The sequence below is a fragment of the Aphidius gifuensis genome, linkage group LG6 (genome assembly GCF_014905175.1).
Source record: "Aphidius gifuensis isolate YNYX2018 linkage group LG6, ASM1490517v1, whole genome shotgun sequence".
Classification (NCBI taxonomy): Eukaryota; Metazoa; Arthropoda; class Insecta; order Hymenoptera; family Braconidae; genus Aphidius; species Aphidius gifuensis.
This window is the reverse complement of record NC_057793.1, coordinates 1,980,027-2,001,453: the sequence shown is the minus strand read 5'-3', so window position 1 is coordinate 2,001,453 and position 21,427 is coordinate 1,980,027. Positions and strand designations below refer to the sequence as shown.

The window sequence follows — 21,427 nt, the reverse complement described above, 5'->3', positions numbered from 1 at the left end:
CTTGTTACTTTCAATGATTTTTATATATATTTTTTTTTCTGTTATAAATAAATATCGTCGACAATTCTCTGAGGATAAAATAAATATATATATATTTATAGAAAGACTGATTCAATTTGTGACAATGTGATTTAAAAAAAAAAAGAAAAGAAAAATTCATCCAGCGGCTGACCAATATGGAACTTTACTACTTACTTTGGACATAATGAAATTATAGATGTATTATTTTGTCAATTTAATTTTTTTTAATCAATAGTTTTCTTACACTTTTATTTTTATATTAATATAATATATACTTGTATTACAAACAAAAGGGCTTAACCATCATTTTTTCAAAATTTTCGATTTTTTTTTTTTTTTAGTTTCTCGACGTTTTGCATAAATTTCAAGTCTTTTTCATAGATATTTAAGTAAAAAAGCTTTTTATTATTAACTAAATAATAATCCTTTGTTATTAGCTTTTTATTTTTTTATAAATATCTCATAAAAATCAAATTATAAATTTTTAATATAAAAAAAAATTTAAATTCATAAAAATTACTAATTAGTTTATTTTTTTTAAATAAAAAAAACTAAATTATTTGTTACAGTAATTTTTTGCAATTATATATTTTTTTATTGATTTAAAACAGTTAAAAAAATACGTAAATTATAGAGCGACAATATTATTTTAAAATAAAAAAAAAAGTAGACGAAAAAAAAAATGACAAAAGAAAAAAATTGCAGTCGTGTGAACTAACGATAATTATTTTCCTCCACAGTATCATGTGATAAATAATAAAAAAAAAAAAAAAATTAAAAAAAAAAAGCTCAAACATGGCAGCATGTGTTGTATTGTTAAATTTTTTTTTTTTCTAAAAATTTTAATTAGTCAGTGGTTATTTAGTTACGGGCAACTTTTAACCAGCTACTTTTAGCGTTGAAAAAAAATTTCGAATGAGTAGAAAAAATTTCGAAAAAAAAAATGGAATGATCTTTATCACGACGACGTGTTTAAAAATAATTACTGTTAAAGATTCAACGATAGTCACGAATTCACCCTCATAAAATTACGACCAAAAACAAACTATAATACTTTTTTTTTTTTCTTTATTACTGAGTTATTATTTGTTTGTCTTTAGCTCTCATTTTCTTGGTTATATTATAATAAAGGTACCTTCCCACATCTCTTCATGGTCGTTGTGTCTATAGCACCAAGTGATATCTTACTCAAGTGACAAGTACCTCCTCTAATTTTGTGGAATAAAAGCAACAAAACAAAAATTAAAAAAAAAAGAAAATTTTGTATATTATAAAATACAGAGTTGAGAGTTCAACCCTGTCAAGGCTGAAACAACTATGAACAAGAAAAAAAATATATAGTCATTTAGCACCCCTTCCAACATTATTTTTTAGAGTTAGTTATTCTTTTTTTTTTTTTTCTTTTTATCTTCCGGCTGTACTTGAATACCACTCACCTTTCAACCACTCTATCAACCAACGTTTAAAGAAGTAAAGACTAAAGGCACACTCGATTTCTTTTTTCTAATTTTTTTTTTGTTTTTTTTTTTTTTCCTTTTCATTAGAATAAAAAGGAACTCAGTTACTGACACAATGTCATTTTATTCTATTCATAAAAAAATTAGAAAAAATATCAAATGTAATTGGAGATAAGTTTTTTGTTTTTTAAAAATTACATTTTTTAAATTTCTAGATAATTTATTGGCTATTTTTCAAGACGAGCAGTTTTTAAAATTGGCCAATTTACAATTATTTAAATTAATTATTAAAAATTAACAATTGCATAATTTTTATACAAAAAAAATTGAATTTATACCAGAAAAAAAAGTAGGAAATTAAACAAATTGATAAATAAAAATAAAATAGCTTTTTTGTTAATAAATAATAAGCATTATAATTAGGATTTAATTAAGGATAATATATTAATAAATAATTTTATTTTTTTGTAATATTTATATATATATTTTGTTTTGTTTACACATATATAATTTTATTTTTTATTAATACAATAGGCAGGGAGAGAATTTCATTGATAAATGTAGTTGAGAAATAATTTTTTTTAAATTGAAAATTAATTTTATTATTATTATTAAATGGTTGTTGATTCTTAATTTTATTATTTATGTGGAAGAAATTCTTAGACACTATGGCATTTATTTAATTTAAATTTTTTCTTGTAATTTTTTTTGGTCGGGAACTTGAGATATTTTTTTAACTACAAATTTAATAAAAATTGAATAATAAATAATTAACAAAATTTAAAAATTATTATTAATTTTCACAAATATTTAGATTTGAAAAAAAAAATTTAATAAAATCAACTGGGTTATTTTAATTATAATATTTAAATTTAAACAAAAACAGTATTTTCTTTTCGTAGTTTTTTAAATTTATGAAAATTTAATAATTAAATTTACATCAGTCCCTGGATTATAATATGATTAATAAAATCTACTTAATTTTTTACAACATCAAACAGCTGTAAATTTAAATAACGAATTATTAAAAATACATTTCATCTTACTGCTCCATAATTTTTTTTGTATTACATAGTTTTTTAAATTTTTATTACATTCATTATCATTTTTTTAATTTTCAGTATTGTGCTGGTCCATTCATTGATATTTCGTATCTCTTTTTTTTTTTTTCAATCAAAACATACTATTTTAAATTCATCAGAATACCTATTTCCAAAAGCCATGTTGTTTTTATATATTTTTTTTTCATCAATGAGCTATGAATAAACTTTACACAGATGCCTTGAGTTTCTTTTTTTTAATTTAATAAATTTGTTTTTTACAAAAAATACTAATTAACTAACAAGTATACAATTTTTTTATATTATTTATTTTTTCTTAATTCGTTGATTTGTGATAGCGAGAAATTTTTAATTTGAATTTATTTTTGTCAATTTACCTTGTTTCTAATTGAACACAAATATCATCTACAGGTATTATTACTCTGGCACTATGGGAATTTATTGTATACATTATCATTTTTTAATTAATTATTTTTGGTTTATTGTTAATATAATTTACATAGACGGACCACATAATATCATTTACATTTTAAAAGGCCCAAGTAAATTTTGATAAATCAATTTATGCAAAAGCTCATCTGCAATTTTATATATATTTTTTTTTTTAAATTGCTTTAAACTAAAAAATTTTCATTAGCATATTTATTTATTCATTTATTTTTTTTATTACAATACAAATAACTTTCATTACTTTTTTTCTTTTCTAATTTTAATTTTGATCAATATTTTTTTTTTTTCAATTTTCTTCTTTAATTATTAATTTGGCAAATAAATAATATTGTAAAAAAAAAATAAAATTATATCAACTGCAGACATGTCAAAGAATTGTTTGTTGTTCAAAAATAAAAATAATAATTACATAAAAAATTTAACAAAAGATAAAACAAAAAATTTTAATTATTACAATTAGCTTTTTGCTTTTTTTTTTTTGTTTTTTATTAAGGCAATCTACCATGAGGAAAAAACATATCGAGTTAATGTAATATCTATTATAAAATATCTAAACAGATCATTTATCAAATTTCGATAGTTTTTTTTTAAATTAAATCTCACAATCGGTATCAGTAAATTAAAAAAAATGGCATTTATAAATTAATGAAAATAAAAAAAATAATGTTAAATGGACTTGACAATGATATTAATTATTAACTGGTATAAAAAAAATCTTTGAGATAGAAAATATTTATTTTTTTTCATTTACAGAAAAATAAATTATCAAAAGCAAAAAAAAATGTAAAACATTAATTCTCATTGCATGTGCGCCTTTGTTTAATGTCATAAATGCATTGACAAATTTTATTTATATTAAATATTCAATCGGTATTTTCGTTAACGAATTTTTTCTAAAAATAAAACAAAAACCATTCAAACTTAACTTAATAAAAATAGTAAATTAATAATAAAAATTAAAAAAAAAACTGATAATTCCAAGTTACAAAGGAATGTCTAATTCCGTAATTTTTTAAATTGAATTAATGCATTGTTGATCTGGAAGCACGTTGTTTGAGTCTTGCTAATAGTGCTTGTTCATCATCATTTTTAGATGATGAACCACGAAAACTTTCACTTCTATATTTATCACGTAAAAAAATTCTTCTTTCTTCTTTATATTTTTCAATTCTTTCACGACAACGTGGATCACCTAAATCAATACCACCAAGATTTTTAGATTGTAATTTTTCAGCACTTTTTGAACCACTCAATTTACCACCTATATTTGTTGTTGTATTATTATTACTATTTTTATTATTATTTTTAATATCATCAGTTGTTTTATCAATTTGTATATGTGTCGATTCAGATGTCATACGATTAAATTTACCTTCATCAAGTGATCTAGATAATGCAGCTCTAGTTGATCTAGCATGTCTTGCACGTAAACATGGTGGTAAATATTGTAAATTTGTTTGTTGGCTTGTTAATTTTGTTGTATCAATATCATAATTTTTTTCATTATTATCACGTATAAATTCATTGCTAATTTCTTTATCAATTATTTTACGTTCATTTTTTGTTAATGTATTTGTTATTGTTGATGTATCACCAACAACAATACCACCAGATAATCTTTGTAATGCTAATTCTTGTAATATTGATGCTGTATCACGTAGAACAATTGAATCATCAATTATTGATGTTGATTCATTTGAATAAGTTGAATTTAGGGATGTCAATTCAGATGCACCTTCTGGATCATGTGCTATTTCAAGTGCCTCAGCAGCATTCTCAGATGGTATTACAATATTTTCTTCATCATTATGTAACACATTACTATTAACAATATCATTATTATTATTTATTTTAAATTTATCAAGATGTGCTGTAAATTTATTAAAACTTTTTTCATATATTTCATTTGATATTTTATAATTTTTATTATTTTTAACATCATTGTCAATTATATTATTATTTAAATTTTTATCATCATCATTTAGTACATAATTTAATTGTAATTCCATTGTTCTAATATTTGAATTTTTTATTGTAAAATTATCATCAATATTATCATCAGTATTATTACGTGAATTTTTAATAATATCATCAATTTTAAATGTCATTTCACTATTATTTTCTTGATGTAATATTGGACTTTCAGTAAAATCACTACTACCAGTATCAATTGTCGATTCAATTGATATATTATTATCAGATATTGAATTATCAATTGTATTATTTAATGTATCATCAATAATTACTTTTGGAATATTTTTTTCAATGATAATCCATTCATTTGTGTTATTTAATTTTTTAGAATTTTTATATATTTTATCATCTGATTCATTTGAAATAATAAAACTTGAATCTGTTTGTTCACATGACATTGGTGAATCAATATCAGTTGGACTTGATAATTGATTTATTATTTCTTGTTCTTGTTCATTTAATTTTTCATCATTAATTATATTATTATTTTTATCATCACAATTTTTAGATGATAAGCCAGACATTTCTTCATCTAAATAATTAACAATTTTATTATTTTTTATATCAATTTTTTCATTGGTATTATCATTGATAATTATTGATACTCCCAATACATCACATTGTGTCATTTCTTGATCTTGTTGACAATCAATAATTTTATCATTATCATCATTATTATTTATTGAATTTATAGACTCAAACTTAACACTACTATTATTATTTTGACTAGTTGAAATTTTTTTAATAATATTATTATCATCATCATTATCATTATTATCATCAGTATTATTTTTAATTTCAATAGTCTCATTATTATTATTATTATTTATATTAAATTTATCATCACCAATATCAAGTGGTAGTGTAAAACTACGAAAGCTAATTCTTGATCCACGTGATAAATTTGTTGGTGATATTGATGGTAGAGTTGGTGTTGGTTGTAATGTATTTGTTGATGGTGATAATGGTGTTGATGCTTCTGATAATAATGGTAAATAACCAGGTGTTATTAATGGTGATGGTGTATCAATTGATTCCATTTCATGTATATCAGCTGTAACCATAACTTGATCAGGACTTTGACTATCAATAAAACGTAATTCAACATCACAATGTAATCTTTCTTCAAGTCTTGATCTTTTTCTTTTACTTCCACCTAAATTACCTAAATATAATGGTGTTTCTGTTCTAGCACGTCTTGGTGATGCTTCAACTGATGTATTAGCATCACCACCACAACCACTACCACCACCAACACCTTCACAACTATCTTCCTCAGATAACATTCTCATTTCACGTTCTTCAAGATCAAAATTTAATTGTATTTCTGATAAATCTAATGGTGATGATGATGATTGTAGTTGTGTTAATGGTGGTGGTAATGGTGATGATGATGATTGTGGTGAATCAGCAAGATGATCAAAATATGAATCATGTGATACTGATCTTGAATGTCCACATGAACGATTTGGTAATGATGATAATAATAATGGACCAATAATATCTTCACCATCAAGTGATTCAACACTTTTAACTGGACGTAATCGACGTATTGTATTTATTGAATTTGGTATATTTTCAATTTTTTGTGGTGTACCAATTGATTTACGTATATTATTATCATTATGTTTATTACGTACACTTGATGAACCAGGTCTACGAAATATTGAACGCCAATTTAATGATGGTGAACGTTTTGATGAGGTTGTACGTTTTAATGGTAATTCAATAACAGTATGATATTCAGTTGGTAAACCTTTTGGACCATCACCAACTTCAATATATTCTGAATCATTACGTAATGTTGTACGATTACGTGCTTCTTCTAAACTTAATAAACGTGCTGGTGTTGTAAATGCTAATGATTTTGGTCTACCAATTGTATTATGATCACCAAATATTAACTCAGCATAACAAATTAAAAATTCAGTAACAACAGCTTGTACACCAACACCTTGTAATGCAGCAACACCACCAATTTCAAGTTCTTTACAACGTAATAAATTTGGTGCCCATACTATTGCAACATTACGTGGTGTCATACCAGTATCAGCACCACATGCTGCAACTCTAACTAAATGACGCATTAAATATTCAAGTGTACGATAATGAGGTGGTGGAAGTTTACGTACAGCATCACGCATACGACGTAAACGTTCAGAATCACTTGATGCTTGTACAGCACTAACAAATGTTGAATATAATTGATAAGTACATAATGGATTTGGAAGTTCACGAAAATACATTTTTAATAATGATGCTACTGAATGAATATCTTGTAATATACTTTCATCTGTTTTTAATGCTGGTACACGATCTTCATCAAATGCATTACGTAAACGTTGAATATTTGATGTTACACCAGATAAACGATAAATACCATCAACTAAACCATGAGTTTCAATAAAATCAGCACAACATGTCAATACAGCTGGTACTAAAAAAAATAAAACATAATTAATTAAATAAAATATAATTAAACAAATAAAATAAATTTATATTTACCATCTTGACCAGAATTTAATAAATGTTCACCAAGATCACAGCCAAATACACGTTCTTTTAAAATACCAGATTGTTTTAAACGTCTACGTGATGGTCTATTTAATATAAATGATCTAAAAAATGCAATAAGTTTACCATGTTTACGTAAAACTGGTTTAACTGGCAATTTTGAATGTACTGTTGTTGATATTTTTAAATGACGTGGTACTTTATCACCAATAACAGCAACATTTTCTGCTGGAAAAAAACCAACTGCAAAGCCTTTTTTACCACGCCACCAATTACTTTCACCCGGTGGTGGCATGTCAATCACTGATATCATATCACCAACCTAGAAATATAAATTTTTATTATATTTTTTTTTTTTTTTATAAACTAATTGAAACAATCAGTCATCATTATGTTTTTTATTTTTATATTTATGACTTTATTATTTTATTGGCTATTTGTTGTGATGTTGTTGTCACTGTGATAATTATTTGCTCAATAAAATTCTATTGATCTCAATTAAACTTGAATTAATAATATAAAAAAATTTTAAATATGTTGAAATTTTATGTATTAAAATTTTTCATGAACAATTTAAATTATTTATTAACTAATTTGACATATAAAAATAAATTTTTTATAACTTATTGATTATTATGAGTCAAGAATTTGTTAGATAATTAAATTTTTCTATTATAGATTACCTGAAATGTTATTTCATCTGATGCTTGTGCATTGTATGGTCGTACAGCATAAGCAGCAGCAACAGCTGGTGTATTTATTGGACAAGAATCAGATTCAGGAACAAGTATTCTACGTCCACGATTATCTAATTGTAGCCAATTTAATACTGGACCACAATTAAGTCCATCATGATTTAATTTTGTAAATTTATCAAGATAAGATACTAGTAAATCAATTGAATCATCTGATTGTTCATCTGGTAGTTTTTTAATTGATGAAAATTTTCTATCAAATATACAACGATGTAATTGTTTATCAAACATCACAAAATTATCATATGATCGTTGAAGTGTCCAGCATGTATCACCTGATGTTACACGTACAGCAAAACCTCCATCATTTGGCACTTCTGTTACAGTTACCTTGATAAATTAAACACAAAAATAGGACATTTTAATAATTTATAAATTTAAACATAATTGTATTTTTAATATTAATAAATATAAATACCTCAAGTCCACTTAATTCAACATGCTCATAATGAAAATGAGCACATTCATCAAGCTTTGGAAATCTTGCAATGCTGCCCATTTTACTACCAGTACCAACTGATGTTCCAAATTCTTCATTTCTATTACACCCCAGATCCTGTTAACAATTAAAAAAAAATTTAACAATTAATTATTTGATATTTCTTATTGCACACACATAGTTTAAATTTTTTATAATTAATTTATCTTGTAAACAACAAATAAAATTCATTTAAAATTAAAAAAAAAAACTCTTTTTTATTGTTGTTAAAAACACTTTCTAATATGAATAATTAAAATCATTATATGATTAATAAATTGGAATAAATTTTACAAGGAAATAAGTTTATTTATTTTATTTTTTATCTATATATTTAATCATCATTTCTAATAAATAGAATAAAACAACAAAGTCTGCGTGATTCAGAGTCCAACAGATTATTAAAAACGCCCTCTTGACAGAAAAAAAAATTAAGAATTTATATATTTACATTCAGACCATCTGCAATTGCATATAATTTTTTTTTTAAACTAAATAAAAAATAAAAGTGCTTTAGAATGAGAGCCTTCTGGTTAACGTTTTATCAATTTGTTTGGTAGGCTATAAATTTCCACGATAGCAAGTGTTAGATTGCAAAGTGGTTGGTTCTTGTCTACACTGCCAATTGATGATGATGATGATGAATCATACTGATGCTATACATCAAATTTATTTGGTACTGAGGAAACTATTTACAATAACAAAAAATAAATAAATTTAATTTATAAAATAATCATCATCATCATCATTTTGTATCTCTCTTTCTTTCTCATTAATAATTTATTTATTTTTTTTTTTATTTTCGTTTAATTTATTATTATCTAAATGACCATTAAAATTCTTGTAAATTACAGGACAAGTATGTTTATTTATACTCAAATTGCGTGACTAATTATCAGAATAATTCTGCACTTATATTTATCAACACTTTTCCTCAATAAAATACGATTAATTATAGAACTTTGATGACAAATAAATTGAAAAATTATAAATATCATCAAAATATTGCGCAAATTATTTATTTATATTTGTTTTAAAAACAAAATTATTATTACCATTATTATTTCAACAATTTCAAGAAGTTTTATTTAAAATTTTCAATTAATTTTTTGTATTTTATTATGTTTAAAAAACAAGTAAGTAAGTAAGTATATATTTAGAAAAATAACAAAACAATAATTATTTAATGAAATAAAGTATATTAATTTCAATAATTTATACAACATTAAAATAAAATGATAAAGAATAATGAATAAATAAAAAAAAAGATATTTGAGATGATAAACATTACGAAATTAATTTTAGTTATTATTATGAGTTGTTTTGTTGAGCAAAGAACAATTACATAGTAAAGCTACTGAGTTTGTTTAACATTGTGCATGTGTCTCAAGATTCATCATTTTTTATTTTAATATTTTTTTAAGTTTAAATAATCCAGTGGTATTGTCTGTCAGTTGAGAAGGAAGTGCCAACAAGACTTGGTCTCGCCTGAAAGACTTTTTCATTCGGATCACTTTCCTTTCAACAGAAATAAAAAACCTCCAACAAAAAATCAACAGTCTCAACACACAAACCAGCATTATCTAATTTATTTTTTTTTGTTTTTTTTTATTTTAATAAATAAATTAAAATATATTTTTATATTAAAAATTATTGATATTAATTTTGGGATTTAATTAAAAATATATTTAGAAAAATATAAAAGAAATATTTTTAAATAAATGTAGTAGTTTAAATAAATAAAATGAGGGTATTGTCAAGATGTTAATGTTCTTGTCACGTATCAATGTCGAATGCTTTATATGGAGGTCATCATTGTACCCGCATATTAAATCAAAGGAAGCATGTACGATCAAAATTAAACGTCTCGTTTATCCTTTCATTTTGTCTTTATCATTTAAAATTTCATTTTTTAAAATTTCTTTTTAATATTTAATGATTATTTTCACACTGCCTGGAGGCATGAAAGACATCTTCAGTCAGCATCTTCATTCTTCAGCCAGCATCATCAACCAAGGTCTTGTATATAATTTAAAAATAATCAACCAAGGTAAAATTATTTTTACTTGTTTTGTTATTAATATTTTTCAAATACGGAAGCTTTTTTTTTTTTTCTTCGCTTTTTTTATTATCAAAATGACAGAAATTAAATAACAGCAATTTTAGTGGGAAGTAGAGCTTGACGTAAATCATCAGAGGCTCTTTTGGGTTGGCAACAGAACTACCATTCATTCAAGACACTGTTTTGATTATTAATTCAATTAAAAACAAAATAAAATAATACAAAATTTATGGCCATGGCTAATTGAAATAATTAAAAATCATCAAATTTTTATCAAGCCAAATACAAAAAATAATAAATTAAATTGTATTTTAATTTTTTTTTCATAGAAAAAATATTTCTAAATTCTAAACAACAATTTCATGAAATTATGTATCTATTATTTAAATAACATTTAAATATTATCATCCTGAAAGTTTCATAAATTATTTTCAATTATTTTTAATTTTTTTTCGAATTTATAATTGAATTGCAGACGAAATTTGGCATTTTCGCGCTGCAGCTGTTGATTAGAAAAAAAATTATTTCTAAATTGAATTTTCATGAAATTATAGTTTTATTATTTAAACAACATCTGAATATTATTATTATAAATATTTTTATAAATTAATTTCAATTATTTTTATTTTTTTTTTACGAAAAATTTTGTTATATTTCTCGTAAATTTTAGACAAAGTTCGGTAGTTCTCGCTGTAGATCAAAAATTATTTCTAAGCAAAATAATAATGAAATTATGATTCTAATATAAAAATTGAATTTTAAAAATACAAATACATTTGAAAAAAATTAATAAATAAATATAATTTTGATATAAAAAGCTCAGCTTGAAAAAAGAAAATTTAAATGATAAAAAAAAATGCATAAAATGTGTAATTTATTTATAATGATATTTTGTTAATAAATAATTTAAATAAATTGATTATTATTTTGATGAAAATCTTGAGTAACACGTAAACATAATAAAATTGTCATGCAATAATGTATAGCTCGTACATAAACGTCATAATTATCATCATGAGTTTTGTATGTCGAATATAATGTGTGTATAAGTAAAGGAAGTGTCAAGAATTTCTTTGTATTATATATATGGTATTGTATTTTGTAGCTCAATTAAGGTCGAGTGATAAATTACTTTGAGAAATAAAAAAAAAATGAAGATTATTGCTTGAGTTGTATACGAGCAAATACAAAAGGGGAACGATGAAAAGAACTGTAACTATAACACAATTTTTTAATAAAAAAATTAAAACATAATACAAATTTTTTTTTCTTTACTTATTCTGTCAATTTTATAATAAAGAAAAACATAAATTTAATTCTATAAATTATATTTTTCTAGAGCACATAATAAATAATTTAAAAATACATTTTTTTTTATGAAAAAAAAAAAAGCTCTTTTCTTTCAAAACAAGTTTTTTAAAAATATGTTTAAATTATTATTATTATTTTTTTAATAATAAAATTAATATTTATGAAAAAATATAGTCATTATTTTGAAATTAATTTTATTTTTAATTATAATGCATTATTTGAATTATCGAATATAAAAATTCTTTAAAAAATCAATAAAATCAAAAGAGAAAAAAAAAGCTCTCAAGTATCATTTTCAAGTTTAAAAATAAACTATAAAAATTAATTAATTAAATTAAATTGAATTGTAATACACACACACATATTATAATAATATTTAATTTAAATATATTATTTGTATTTTTGTATTTTTAAATGTGTGTACCTCTAAATCGTCTGAACAGCTGCTGCAACCGCTGAGTACTCGCCGCATGGTCACAAAAATAAAATGAAATAATTGTACAAAATAATAAAACTAAAAGAAAAAGAAAAAAAAATAAAATAAAAAATATCCACTTTTTCTTCAGCTCGACGGTTATAATTTACCAATTATCACAATTAATTTTTATTAATTAATAATATTGTTTAAATTGATATTTACAAATTTTTTTTTGATTTATATTTATATCTAACATCAGGTGGGCGTATGTTCAGATGAACGAAAAAATTTCGGCAATGCCATTATAATGAAGGCAGTGCCGAAATATTTTATTACATGTACACATTTGATATTGACAATTATTTATTCAGCCATACTTTATCATCCCCCCGATGGAAAATACAACAATGAATATATTCATCACTGTTTTGAGCTTTTTTCTAATAATTTTATATATTTTTTTCTTTTTGAAAATATACTTTGTAGCTTGGTTCACGTCGCACAATTTAAACTGGGTCAGAGACTCCGGGATGTCGAGGATATTCACGGCCGCTTTTGCCTGCTTTTGCCTTCGTCTCTTGGACTAAGCTCTCTCGCGCGTCGATATCGCGACATGCGCTTTGCATCCTCTAATGTTTTTTGGCTTTATTACAACGCGAATAATCTAGGAGCGCATGGGCAGAGTAAATATAAATATACATTATTATAATTTTTTTCTTTTTTTTTTTTACAACTCAATGATGATATTTAATCATCGATTTAAAATACTAAAAATAATTATTTTTATTTTTAATTAATGCATTATCATTTGTAGCGCATCATTGGTTGATAAATATATAAAAAATATTAATTATTGATTTTTATATAATTAAACACTCTTTTGAAATAATAAAATATATATTTTTTTTTTTTTTCATATACATTATTATTTTATTTTATTTTATTTTATTTGTAAAAATATTTTCATCTATTTTTAAACACAAGGCTGTTTTAAATAATTTCAAGTGACAAATTTAAAATATATCAAGTTTAAATTATTGTCATATTAATTAGCTGCAAATTAGCAAAATTTTAATGATTTTTTTTTTTTATAAAATGAAGAAAATTTGTCATTTTTGATGATTTTTTTAAACGCTGGTTTTTTTTTTTTATTTATTTTTTTGAGTTAATATAACCGTGTGAAAAATGTTTTTAACTTGTGACATCTTTATGTAGGCGTATGTATATATGTTTTTTAAATTTTTTTATTTTTTTATTTAAATTTTTGCTCATGTGGGAAAAAATATTGTGTACGCTTGTGTGAATTTGTTGACTTGTGCGCGCGCGATATTCTATCGATTTATTTTATTCTCGCGCCAAACAAGTTTAGAGGTGGTTATGTTATTGAAAAATATACCTGTAAAAAATATACATCAGATAAATAGACAAGTTGATATATACCATCTACTTGGTATCTACTTGAAGGCATCATTCAATCATCATTAAAATTTTACATAGAAAAATTGAAAAAAAAAAAAAATTGATTTTTAAAAATTTAAAAAACTTGATATTATTTTTATTTAAATAATAATCCATCAAAATTATTATAATTTATTAAAATTTATAAATAAAAATATACTTTGTATTTTAAAAAAAATTTATACAGTCAAATTAAACATAAACTATTTAATTATTTTTTATTGAAAATAGCATTTATTGAATTTAAAAAAAAAAATTTTTTCTAATGATTATTTATCATTATATTTTTATGTGAAAATGATGACAGTTATTGATTTTAATTGTTGATTGATAAGAGAGTGTTAACAGCAATTTAATAAATTAATTTTTTTTATTTGTATTTAAAGTTTTTATAAAAATTAATTTAAAAAAATTTAGAGATTAATAAAATAAATTATTCATTAAATAATTCATGTTTTTTTTTTATTGAAAAATAAATAATTAAATGGTGACAACAAAATATAAATTTTTATTCATCCTGACATCTGGAAATATTAATTCATGACAAAAAATTAATAAAAATCCTTTCAACACTAATAATTCATGAAAATTAAATATTTAATTTCGAAAAAATTGTTAAAATTACAAAAGAAAGATCATATAAAATGATAATTAATTTAAAATTAGATCTATTAAATAAAATAACCCCACTATATGTCATTAAATGCCAAATGTCATGTTTTTTTTTTTATTAGAACACAAAAATAAGTAAAAAAAATGAGACGAGACAACAAAAAAAATATAAAATTTTTTATTCATCTCCTGACATCTGGAAACTCGATTACCGTTCGGATGCACAGACAAAATTGAATGAAAAAAAAAAGCGGAACAACCCTGGGAATAATTCAAATTGAAAATTAAATATTCTCAATTTCGAAAAAAAAAAAAAAAAATTGTTAAAATGTATCATATAGTTGTTAAAAGATACAAAATATATTTCGAAATTTTTTTTTTCGATTCCATAAAAGCTCCATGAATTCAAGAGGAAAAAAAAATATTATCTTTTTTCTATCAAGTTGATATGAAAGAAAGCTCATTTTAAATTTAAAGTAGAAAATTTGTCTTTTTTTTAAATCCATAGAAAAAATGTTGAAAGAAAAAAAAAATAATAACAAAAAAGTATTTCAGTGACCTGGCATAAACCCAGGTCCAACTCTTTGGAATTCATATTTGCAAATGTCGATGTAATTTACAACTGTTTTAAAAATATATATACACAATACACAAACACCAAATGGACTATATATTTTTTATCTAAAAATAAATTTTATTTGAAATGTCTAAATTAAAACATGCAGTAACTTCCATTAAAATCATATTGTTAAAATATTAAATTAAAATTATAATTATTAAATTTAAAAAGAAAAATAATTTGAAATACAAATAATTATTTTTAAATAATCCATTTGATTAATTAATAATTGATACAGTTATTGTATAAAATTAATTTTTATTTAAAAAAATCAATGGCAGTTTTTTCCTAATAAATCGAAATTATTTAACAAATTTTAATATGCAATTTCGATTTGTTTTTAAATTTTCGCGCCAATAAATTACCTCCCAGTTTTTTTAAATTTAAAAATTATTAAACACTATTAACTTGCATTTATTATATTGATAATATAAAAATATTATTGACACCCTGATATAAAAATTAAATGTTTTAAAAAAGTGTCATTAATAAAAATTTTCGAGTAGACATCCGGTCGGTAGATCCGCTTCTACAGGATCCTAGAAGACTCGGGTCTTTTTTTTTTACATAATTTTTTTTCCCTCACGAAAATGCATAGAATGATATAATTGATGTTGCTCAAGGGGAATTAACTTCTCTTCCGTTTATCCCTTTTATCAGTTAACACTAAATCTGTTTGTATCTTTTTAAAATTAAGCAGATATTAAAATTTAAAAAAAAATCAGTCTAGACAAAATTTAAATCCCCGTCAATTAATTTATTGACAAAACGTGATATATAAACTATTTAAACAACAACAATATTTATATTGAATAATTTATTCAATAATTAACTTTCTAATATACAATTTTTTCTAGCAAAAAATCATTTGACTATTTTTTTTTTTCAAAACTTTATACTTCAAGTAAATTGCAAAATTTATATCTAACTTTCACCTCAAACCAGCTGTACCATAATGTGTTCTATTTAATATTTATTTATGATTTTAGAGTAATTTAAATTATGACATGTTTTTAAATTTTTTTACAATTTATTTATAATTTTTTTACAATAAATATTGAACATACCTTTGCGGCTTGTGGCTCGATATCATTGAGTCGTTGTGCACGAGGTCTTTCTGATGTTGGTCCCGGCATTATTATCCACAATAATTAACAATTTATTTATTTAAAATTATTATTTATTTATTTAATAATTATTGACTAGACCAGCTGTTCAATGTGCCAGGACACAATGTCATCACACAACTGGTTCTTTTATTTTTTTGTGTTTTTCATTTTTGATTTTTTTTTTTCTTCAGTCTCCAGTTATCCTGGAATCTAGAATTTATATATTTTAAATTTATTAGATAATAATTATTAACAATATATAAATTATATGACTATCAAGATAATAAATAAAATATAAATAAATGAAATTATTATTGATCAAATGAAAGTTAACTCAAGGTCAAAATTATTTCGATTTACGCATGTAGATTTCAAGGCACTCCAATCAGTCGGCCTTGAATGGTTTCTCCTTTTTTTTTTTTTTATTATTTTTATCCCTTTTTTTATATTATTATCCAAATAATAATGATAAAAAATCAATGAATAAATTCTACGGGCGACATATTTATCGCCTTTGTTTTTTTCATTTTATTTTTATGTGAAATTGGAGTTATCTTTTATCTTGATTACAAAACGCGACTATAATTATTTATGTTAGTTAAATAGACAGACTATTTTTTTTTTTTTTTAAATCTAAATATAAAAAAATATAAAAATAAATAAAAAATATATTGAAATATTGCTGGTTTTTTTATTTTGTTATCTCTTCAATAGAGCTCTTAATTTTTTTTCTATTTTTTTTTTTTCATACTCATCATTTAAATTTATTATTTCAACAAGATACTGTATGATGGTTAAAAAAATGAAATAAAAAAAGCAGCTAACGAGATGCAAACAAAAAAAGTCAAATTATGTGCGTAACATGTGAAGAAATTTGTTGATTTATTTTCGTTAATTTTATTATTAAAAATTTATTAGGCAAGTTATTTAAAATTAAAAAAAAAAAATAGTATTTTATTTTTATTTGTTGATTTTATGATAAATATAGTATAATAACTAATTGATTTTTTAAAAAGAAACCATAGAAATATTAATTCTTCACCTGGTCATTTTATGAGTCACCAAACATCCTCTTATATTTATTTTTCGAAAATCTATATCTTTCCCCCAATAAATAAATTCAGACAATAATAATTTAAAAAATAAAAAACTTGATTATCTTTTAATTATCTTAAAATTTTTTTAGATGAATTTTATTAAAGTTTATATTTTGTTTTAATTTTTAAAGCTTTTTTTTTCATTTGAAAAAATAAATTAATAAACAATGCAATCGTCTGAAATTTAGATTGAGAGATTTTTTTTTATATTTGTTAATTTTTTTTATTACAAATTTTCCTGTTTTTATTTTATTATTAGTTGAAATATATTGTAAAGATTAAAATTATGACTTCCGTTAAAATATTAAAGATTATATTGAATTTAATAGCCAACATTTCTGTATGTGTTATCATAATTTTATGATTTTTTTTATCCATTAGTTGGAATGAAAATAAGCCAGCAGTCAGTGTAAAATAAAACTTCAATATTAAATATTGAAAAAAAAAAATGAAAAAAATTTTATTATTATATATATTCCTTGGAAAAATATTAACTATTGAATTTTTCGTTGAATCTAAAGTTGTTTGTGATAAAAAAGATGATGTAAAAATTTGTAAAATTAATTTCTTGCTGACATCAGTTGAGACAAATGAAACCTCAGTCGAAATATCAGATGGAAATATTTCAATGATTGAACCAAAAGCTTTCAAAAGTAAAAAAATAATTCAATTAAAATTAAAATTTGTAAATGGACCAATAACATTACTACCAGAATCATTTAAAAGATTGAAAAATTTAAAAAAACTATTTATTTCTTCAAGTACAATTACTTTGAATGACGATACTTTTCAATACACACCAAATATCGAAAATTTAAAAATGACTCTCACTGAATCAACCGAGACATTGTCAGGCAAATTTGAAACACTAAAACAATTAACTATTCTAAAAATCATTGGAGGCTATTTGGAGATAATTAGAAATGACACATTTACCAGTTCAAATAATAAACTTGAAGAGCTTGAAATAACATCTTGTTCAATATTTTTAATTGAACCAAAAACATTTGTAAGTTTGATTAATCTCAGGGAATTAAATTTGTCAAATAATACATTAATGAGAATTGCACCTGGTACATTTGATGGTCTTTCTAATCTCGAAATTTTACAACTACAAAGAAATAATATTTATAAAATTAAAGATACAGCATTGAATGGCTTGATTAATCTTCAAATATTTGATGTATTCTTTAATGATGTTACAGAGGTAGATTTACAAGCATTACATTTGGAAAATATTGGAGAAATTTCTTTCGACAAGAATAGATTAAAAGTTATCAAAAGAGGAATGTTTAATAATTCAAAAACAATTAAAAATATTCATTTACAAAATAATTTGATTGATCATATTGAAGACAATGCTTTTGCTGGATTGAATCTTACTATTCTTAATTTATCAAATAATCGACTTGAATTTATTTCGAATAAAATGTTTCGAGGCTGTTTGGGTATACAAGAACTTAATCTTTCAGGAAACAATATTTCGATAATTTTTAATGATACTTTTAAGGATTGCAATATTGGAAAAATTATTTTACCTGTTACAACTGTAATTAAATGAAAATAATATTTCAAGTATGTTATTTTTATTTTTGACTTTAAACAAAAATAAATTTTAATGTAAAAAAATAAAATTATAAAAATAAACTGGCTATTAAATCATATTTTCCAACTGGAAATTTTATTTTTTTATTTAAAAACAAAAAAAAATTATTTTTATTTAGTTTTTATCACTTGATAAATTGTTATTAATTTTTAAAAATTATTTATAAAATTTCAAGGGTATCATGAGAATGTCTTGAATAATATTTTTAAATTTCTATTTAAAAAATTGTTTATTGTTATAAACAATTACCCCTGGATTAAAAATAAATTCATTAAAAATTTTTTTCTAATTTTTTTTATACAAATTATTCTCCAATTTTCAATTTAAATTTTCTTTTATATTTTTACATCTTTTATTATAGATTTTTTTATTATCTTTAATTTGTTTATAACAGAATTTTTATTAGCTAAAAAACCAAGTGCTCAATTTATTATTACAAAATTGAAAAATAAATTATTTTGCAGCTCAATAATAAAAAGAAAAAAAAATATGCAAATATGGCTTTTAACTTAATAAAATTAGTATTAAAAAAAAAAAAAAAAAACACACGAATGTATGCTGTATATGTGTACAATAAACTACTTTCACATTAGTCAAACAAAATTCATATTTCCAAGAAAACGAAGAAGATACTCATCCAGACAAATCCAGACAAAAAGCCTGATTATGTCATTGATGTCTCATCTTTGAATACACAAACAATTTATTTAGAAAAAATAAATAAATAACCTACTATCATTTATTGTATTCTAAGAATTAAAAAAATCATAATACCAAAAAAAAATAATGTTAATTTTAACAGATCAAGTATTAATAATAATAAAAAAAAAAAATAATATTATCTCAATCAATTCCACGAGGTTTTTTGCACGCGCTTTAAAACGTCATGATATATTTATCTCTATACGACTTAATATTTATTTAATTTTATATTTATTTATTTATTTAATTAAACCATATGTAATTTGATATGAAATCAAAATGTAAACACACTCGATAGAACTCAAAGCATCCTTGCATCATCATCATTAAATAACACAATAATAAATTTATTTTTTTAAAACTTTAAATAAACAAAACAACAATAAATTATTAATAAAAAATTATAAAAATATAACTCATCAACAATAATAAAGTATAGAATTTAAAAAAAAAAAAAAAAAATGGATTAAAAACAATAATTAATTGAGTAAACAATATAATTAGAAAAAAAAAATCTTCATTGTTAAAAATATTTTAATAAATGTCAGCTGTTTTTTGACAGTTCATTCAACTATATCAAGGTTATAAAAAACATAAATAAATAATTGATTTAATAACAAACAAACAAGTAAATAAATAAATAAAAAATTGTTTTTAAATTTTTATTTATGTCAAAGATAAAAAAAAATTAAAAAAACAAAAATGGGTGTGTATTGAAGTAGTTAATAATTTTTGCCTTGCCTATTTAGCTTATTACATTGTTAATGTTAATATTGTTATAAATAATAAAAATAAAAATAGTACCTAGATATGATTGAGACTGAGTTGAGGATCCCTGTGTTAACTTAAAGTAATAATGCCACATTAAAAGTCAACTTGTAACACTGAATTAACTCAAAATTCCCGTTTGTTTTTGACAACATTTCACTGTACAATAATTCGACATATTTTTTTAACAATTTTTTATATAAAAAACAACACAATATATTAATTAATAATTATTAAATTTTTAAAATTTCAATATTTATGATTATTTATAATTATTTATAATTTTTTTTTACTGTCATTATTTTGTTTTTAACACAACCTGTAAACTTGCACCGATCAACCTGTGCATATACAAAACTGTGTTTACCACTGGAGAATGCAATTTCGACTGGCTGCATCAGCAGCCATTTATCTGCGCAATAAAAAACCAATTTACGTAAATTTTTACGCAGACAGATGTGCCTGCAGCCGAGCCATTAAATAGAACAACAAAATGGCCGAAAACCAGCGCCAAAATTCAAACAAAATATAAAAAAAAAACATCAATTATCATTTTTAGATAAAAACAATTAAATACGATATTTTTTATTTATAATTGTTATTAAATTTGATTGTAGAATGGCAGATGCTTCACTTGAGTTATTTATTTTCAATAATTTAAAACATTCTTCACGAAAATTTTCATCAACAGATTGCATTAAAATATTATCAATTGCTGATGTTAATAATTTACAATTTATTATTGTGTCATCGAGAGAAATTTTGTTGTTGTAAAATTCATATTCTCCCATTTTAAATGTATATTTTATTTGTGAGTATTTTTTTGCAAGACAGTCAAGGTGTTTTGTCATTTTATCAACAAATTTTTCACCATCAATAACTGATATTTTTTGCTATTAAAAATTAGAATTATATTATCATGTTAATTGTGTTTATTATTGATGATTTTAATATT

General features: G+C 22.2%; 2 protein-coding genes across 5 annotated transcripts; one reads left to right on the top strand and one right to left on the bottom strand.

The window, feature by feature from the left end:
* Positions 1-2,508: 2,508 nt before the first annotated feature.
* LOC122858759 (GTPase-activating protein CdGAPr) lies at positions 2,509-20,866 on the bottom strand. Of its 4 annotated transcripts, none has more exons than XM_044161879.1 (6): positions 20,509-20,866; positions 16,258-16,509; positions 8,651-8,788; positions 8,161-8,562; positions 7,469-7,799; positions 2,509-7,400 (listed from the first exon to the last, which is right to left on the bottom strand). In XM_044161879.1, exons 2-6 carry the CDS (start codon positions 16,324-16,326, stop codon positions 4,012-4,014), a joined length of 4,329 nt encoding a protein of 1,442 aa, XP_044017814.1. In that variant the 5' UTR covers positions 16,327-16,509; positions 20,509-20,866; the 3' UTR covers positions 2,509-4,011. The 4 variants fall into 4 exon arrangements, with proteins under 4 accessions (XP_044017814.1, XP_044017815.1, XP_044017817.1 ...); XM_044161880.1 differs by having other exon boundaries at positions 16,258-16,502; positions 20,509-20,842; XM_044161882.1 differs by lacking the exon at positions 16,258-16,509 and having other exon boundaries at positions 20,509-20,842.
* On the top strand, positions 18,217-19,198 carry LOC122859668 (P-granule-associated novel protein 1-like). Its single transcript, XM_044163352.1, has 2 exons — positions 18,217-18,603; positions 19,178-19,198. Exons 1-2 carry the CDS (start codon positions 18,217-18,219, stop codon positions 19,196-19,198), a joined length of 408 nt encoding a protein of 135 aa, XP_044019287.1.
* Positions 20,867-21,427: the final 561 nt, after the last annotated feature.

Coding starts and splice junctions, on each gene's coding strand:
- LOC122859668 (XM_044163352.1), top strand. CDS start 18,217: ATGACTCTCACTGAATCAACCGAGACATTGTCAGGCAAATTTGAAACA. Junction 18,604..19,177: donor TCTTTAATGATGTTACAGAG/GTAGATTTACAA, acceptor TAAAATTTCAAG/GGTATCATGAGAATGTCTTG.
- LOC122858759 (XM_044161879.1), bottom strand. CDS start 16,326: ATGCCGGGACCAACATCAGAAAGACCTCGTGCACAACGACTCAATGAT. Junction 8,563..8,650: donor TTGAATTAAGTGGACTTGAG/GTATTTATATTT, acceptor TAATTTATCAAG/GTAACTGTAACAGAAGTGCC. Junction 7,800..8,160: donor CAGATGAAATAACATTTCAG/GTAATCTATAAT, acceptor TTATATTTCTAG/GTTGGTGATATGATATCAGT.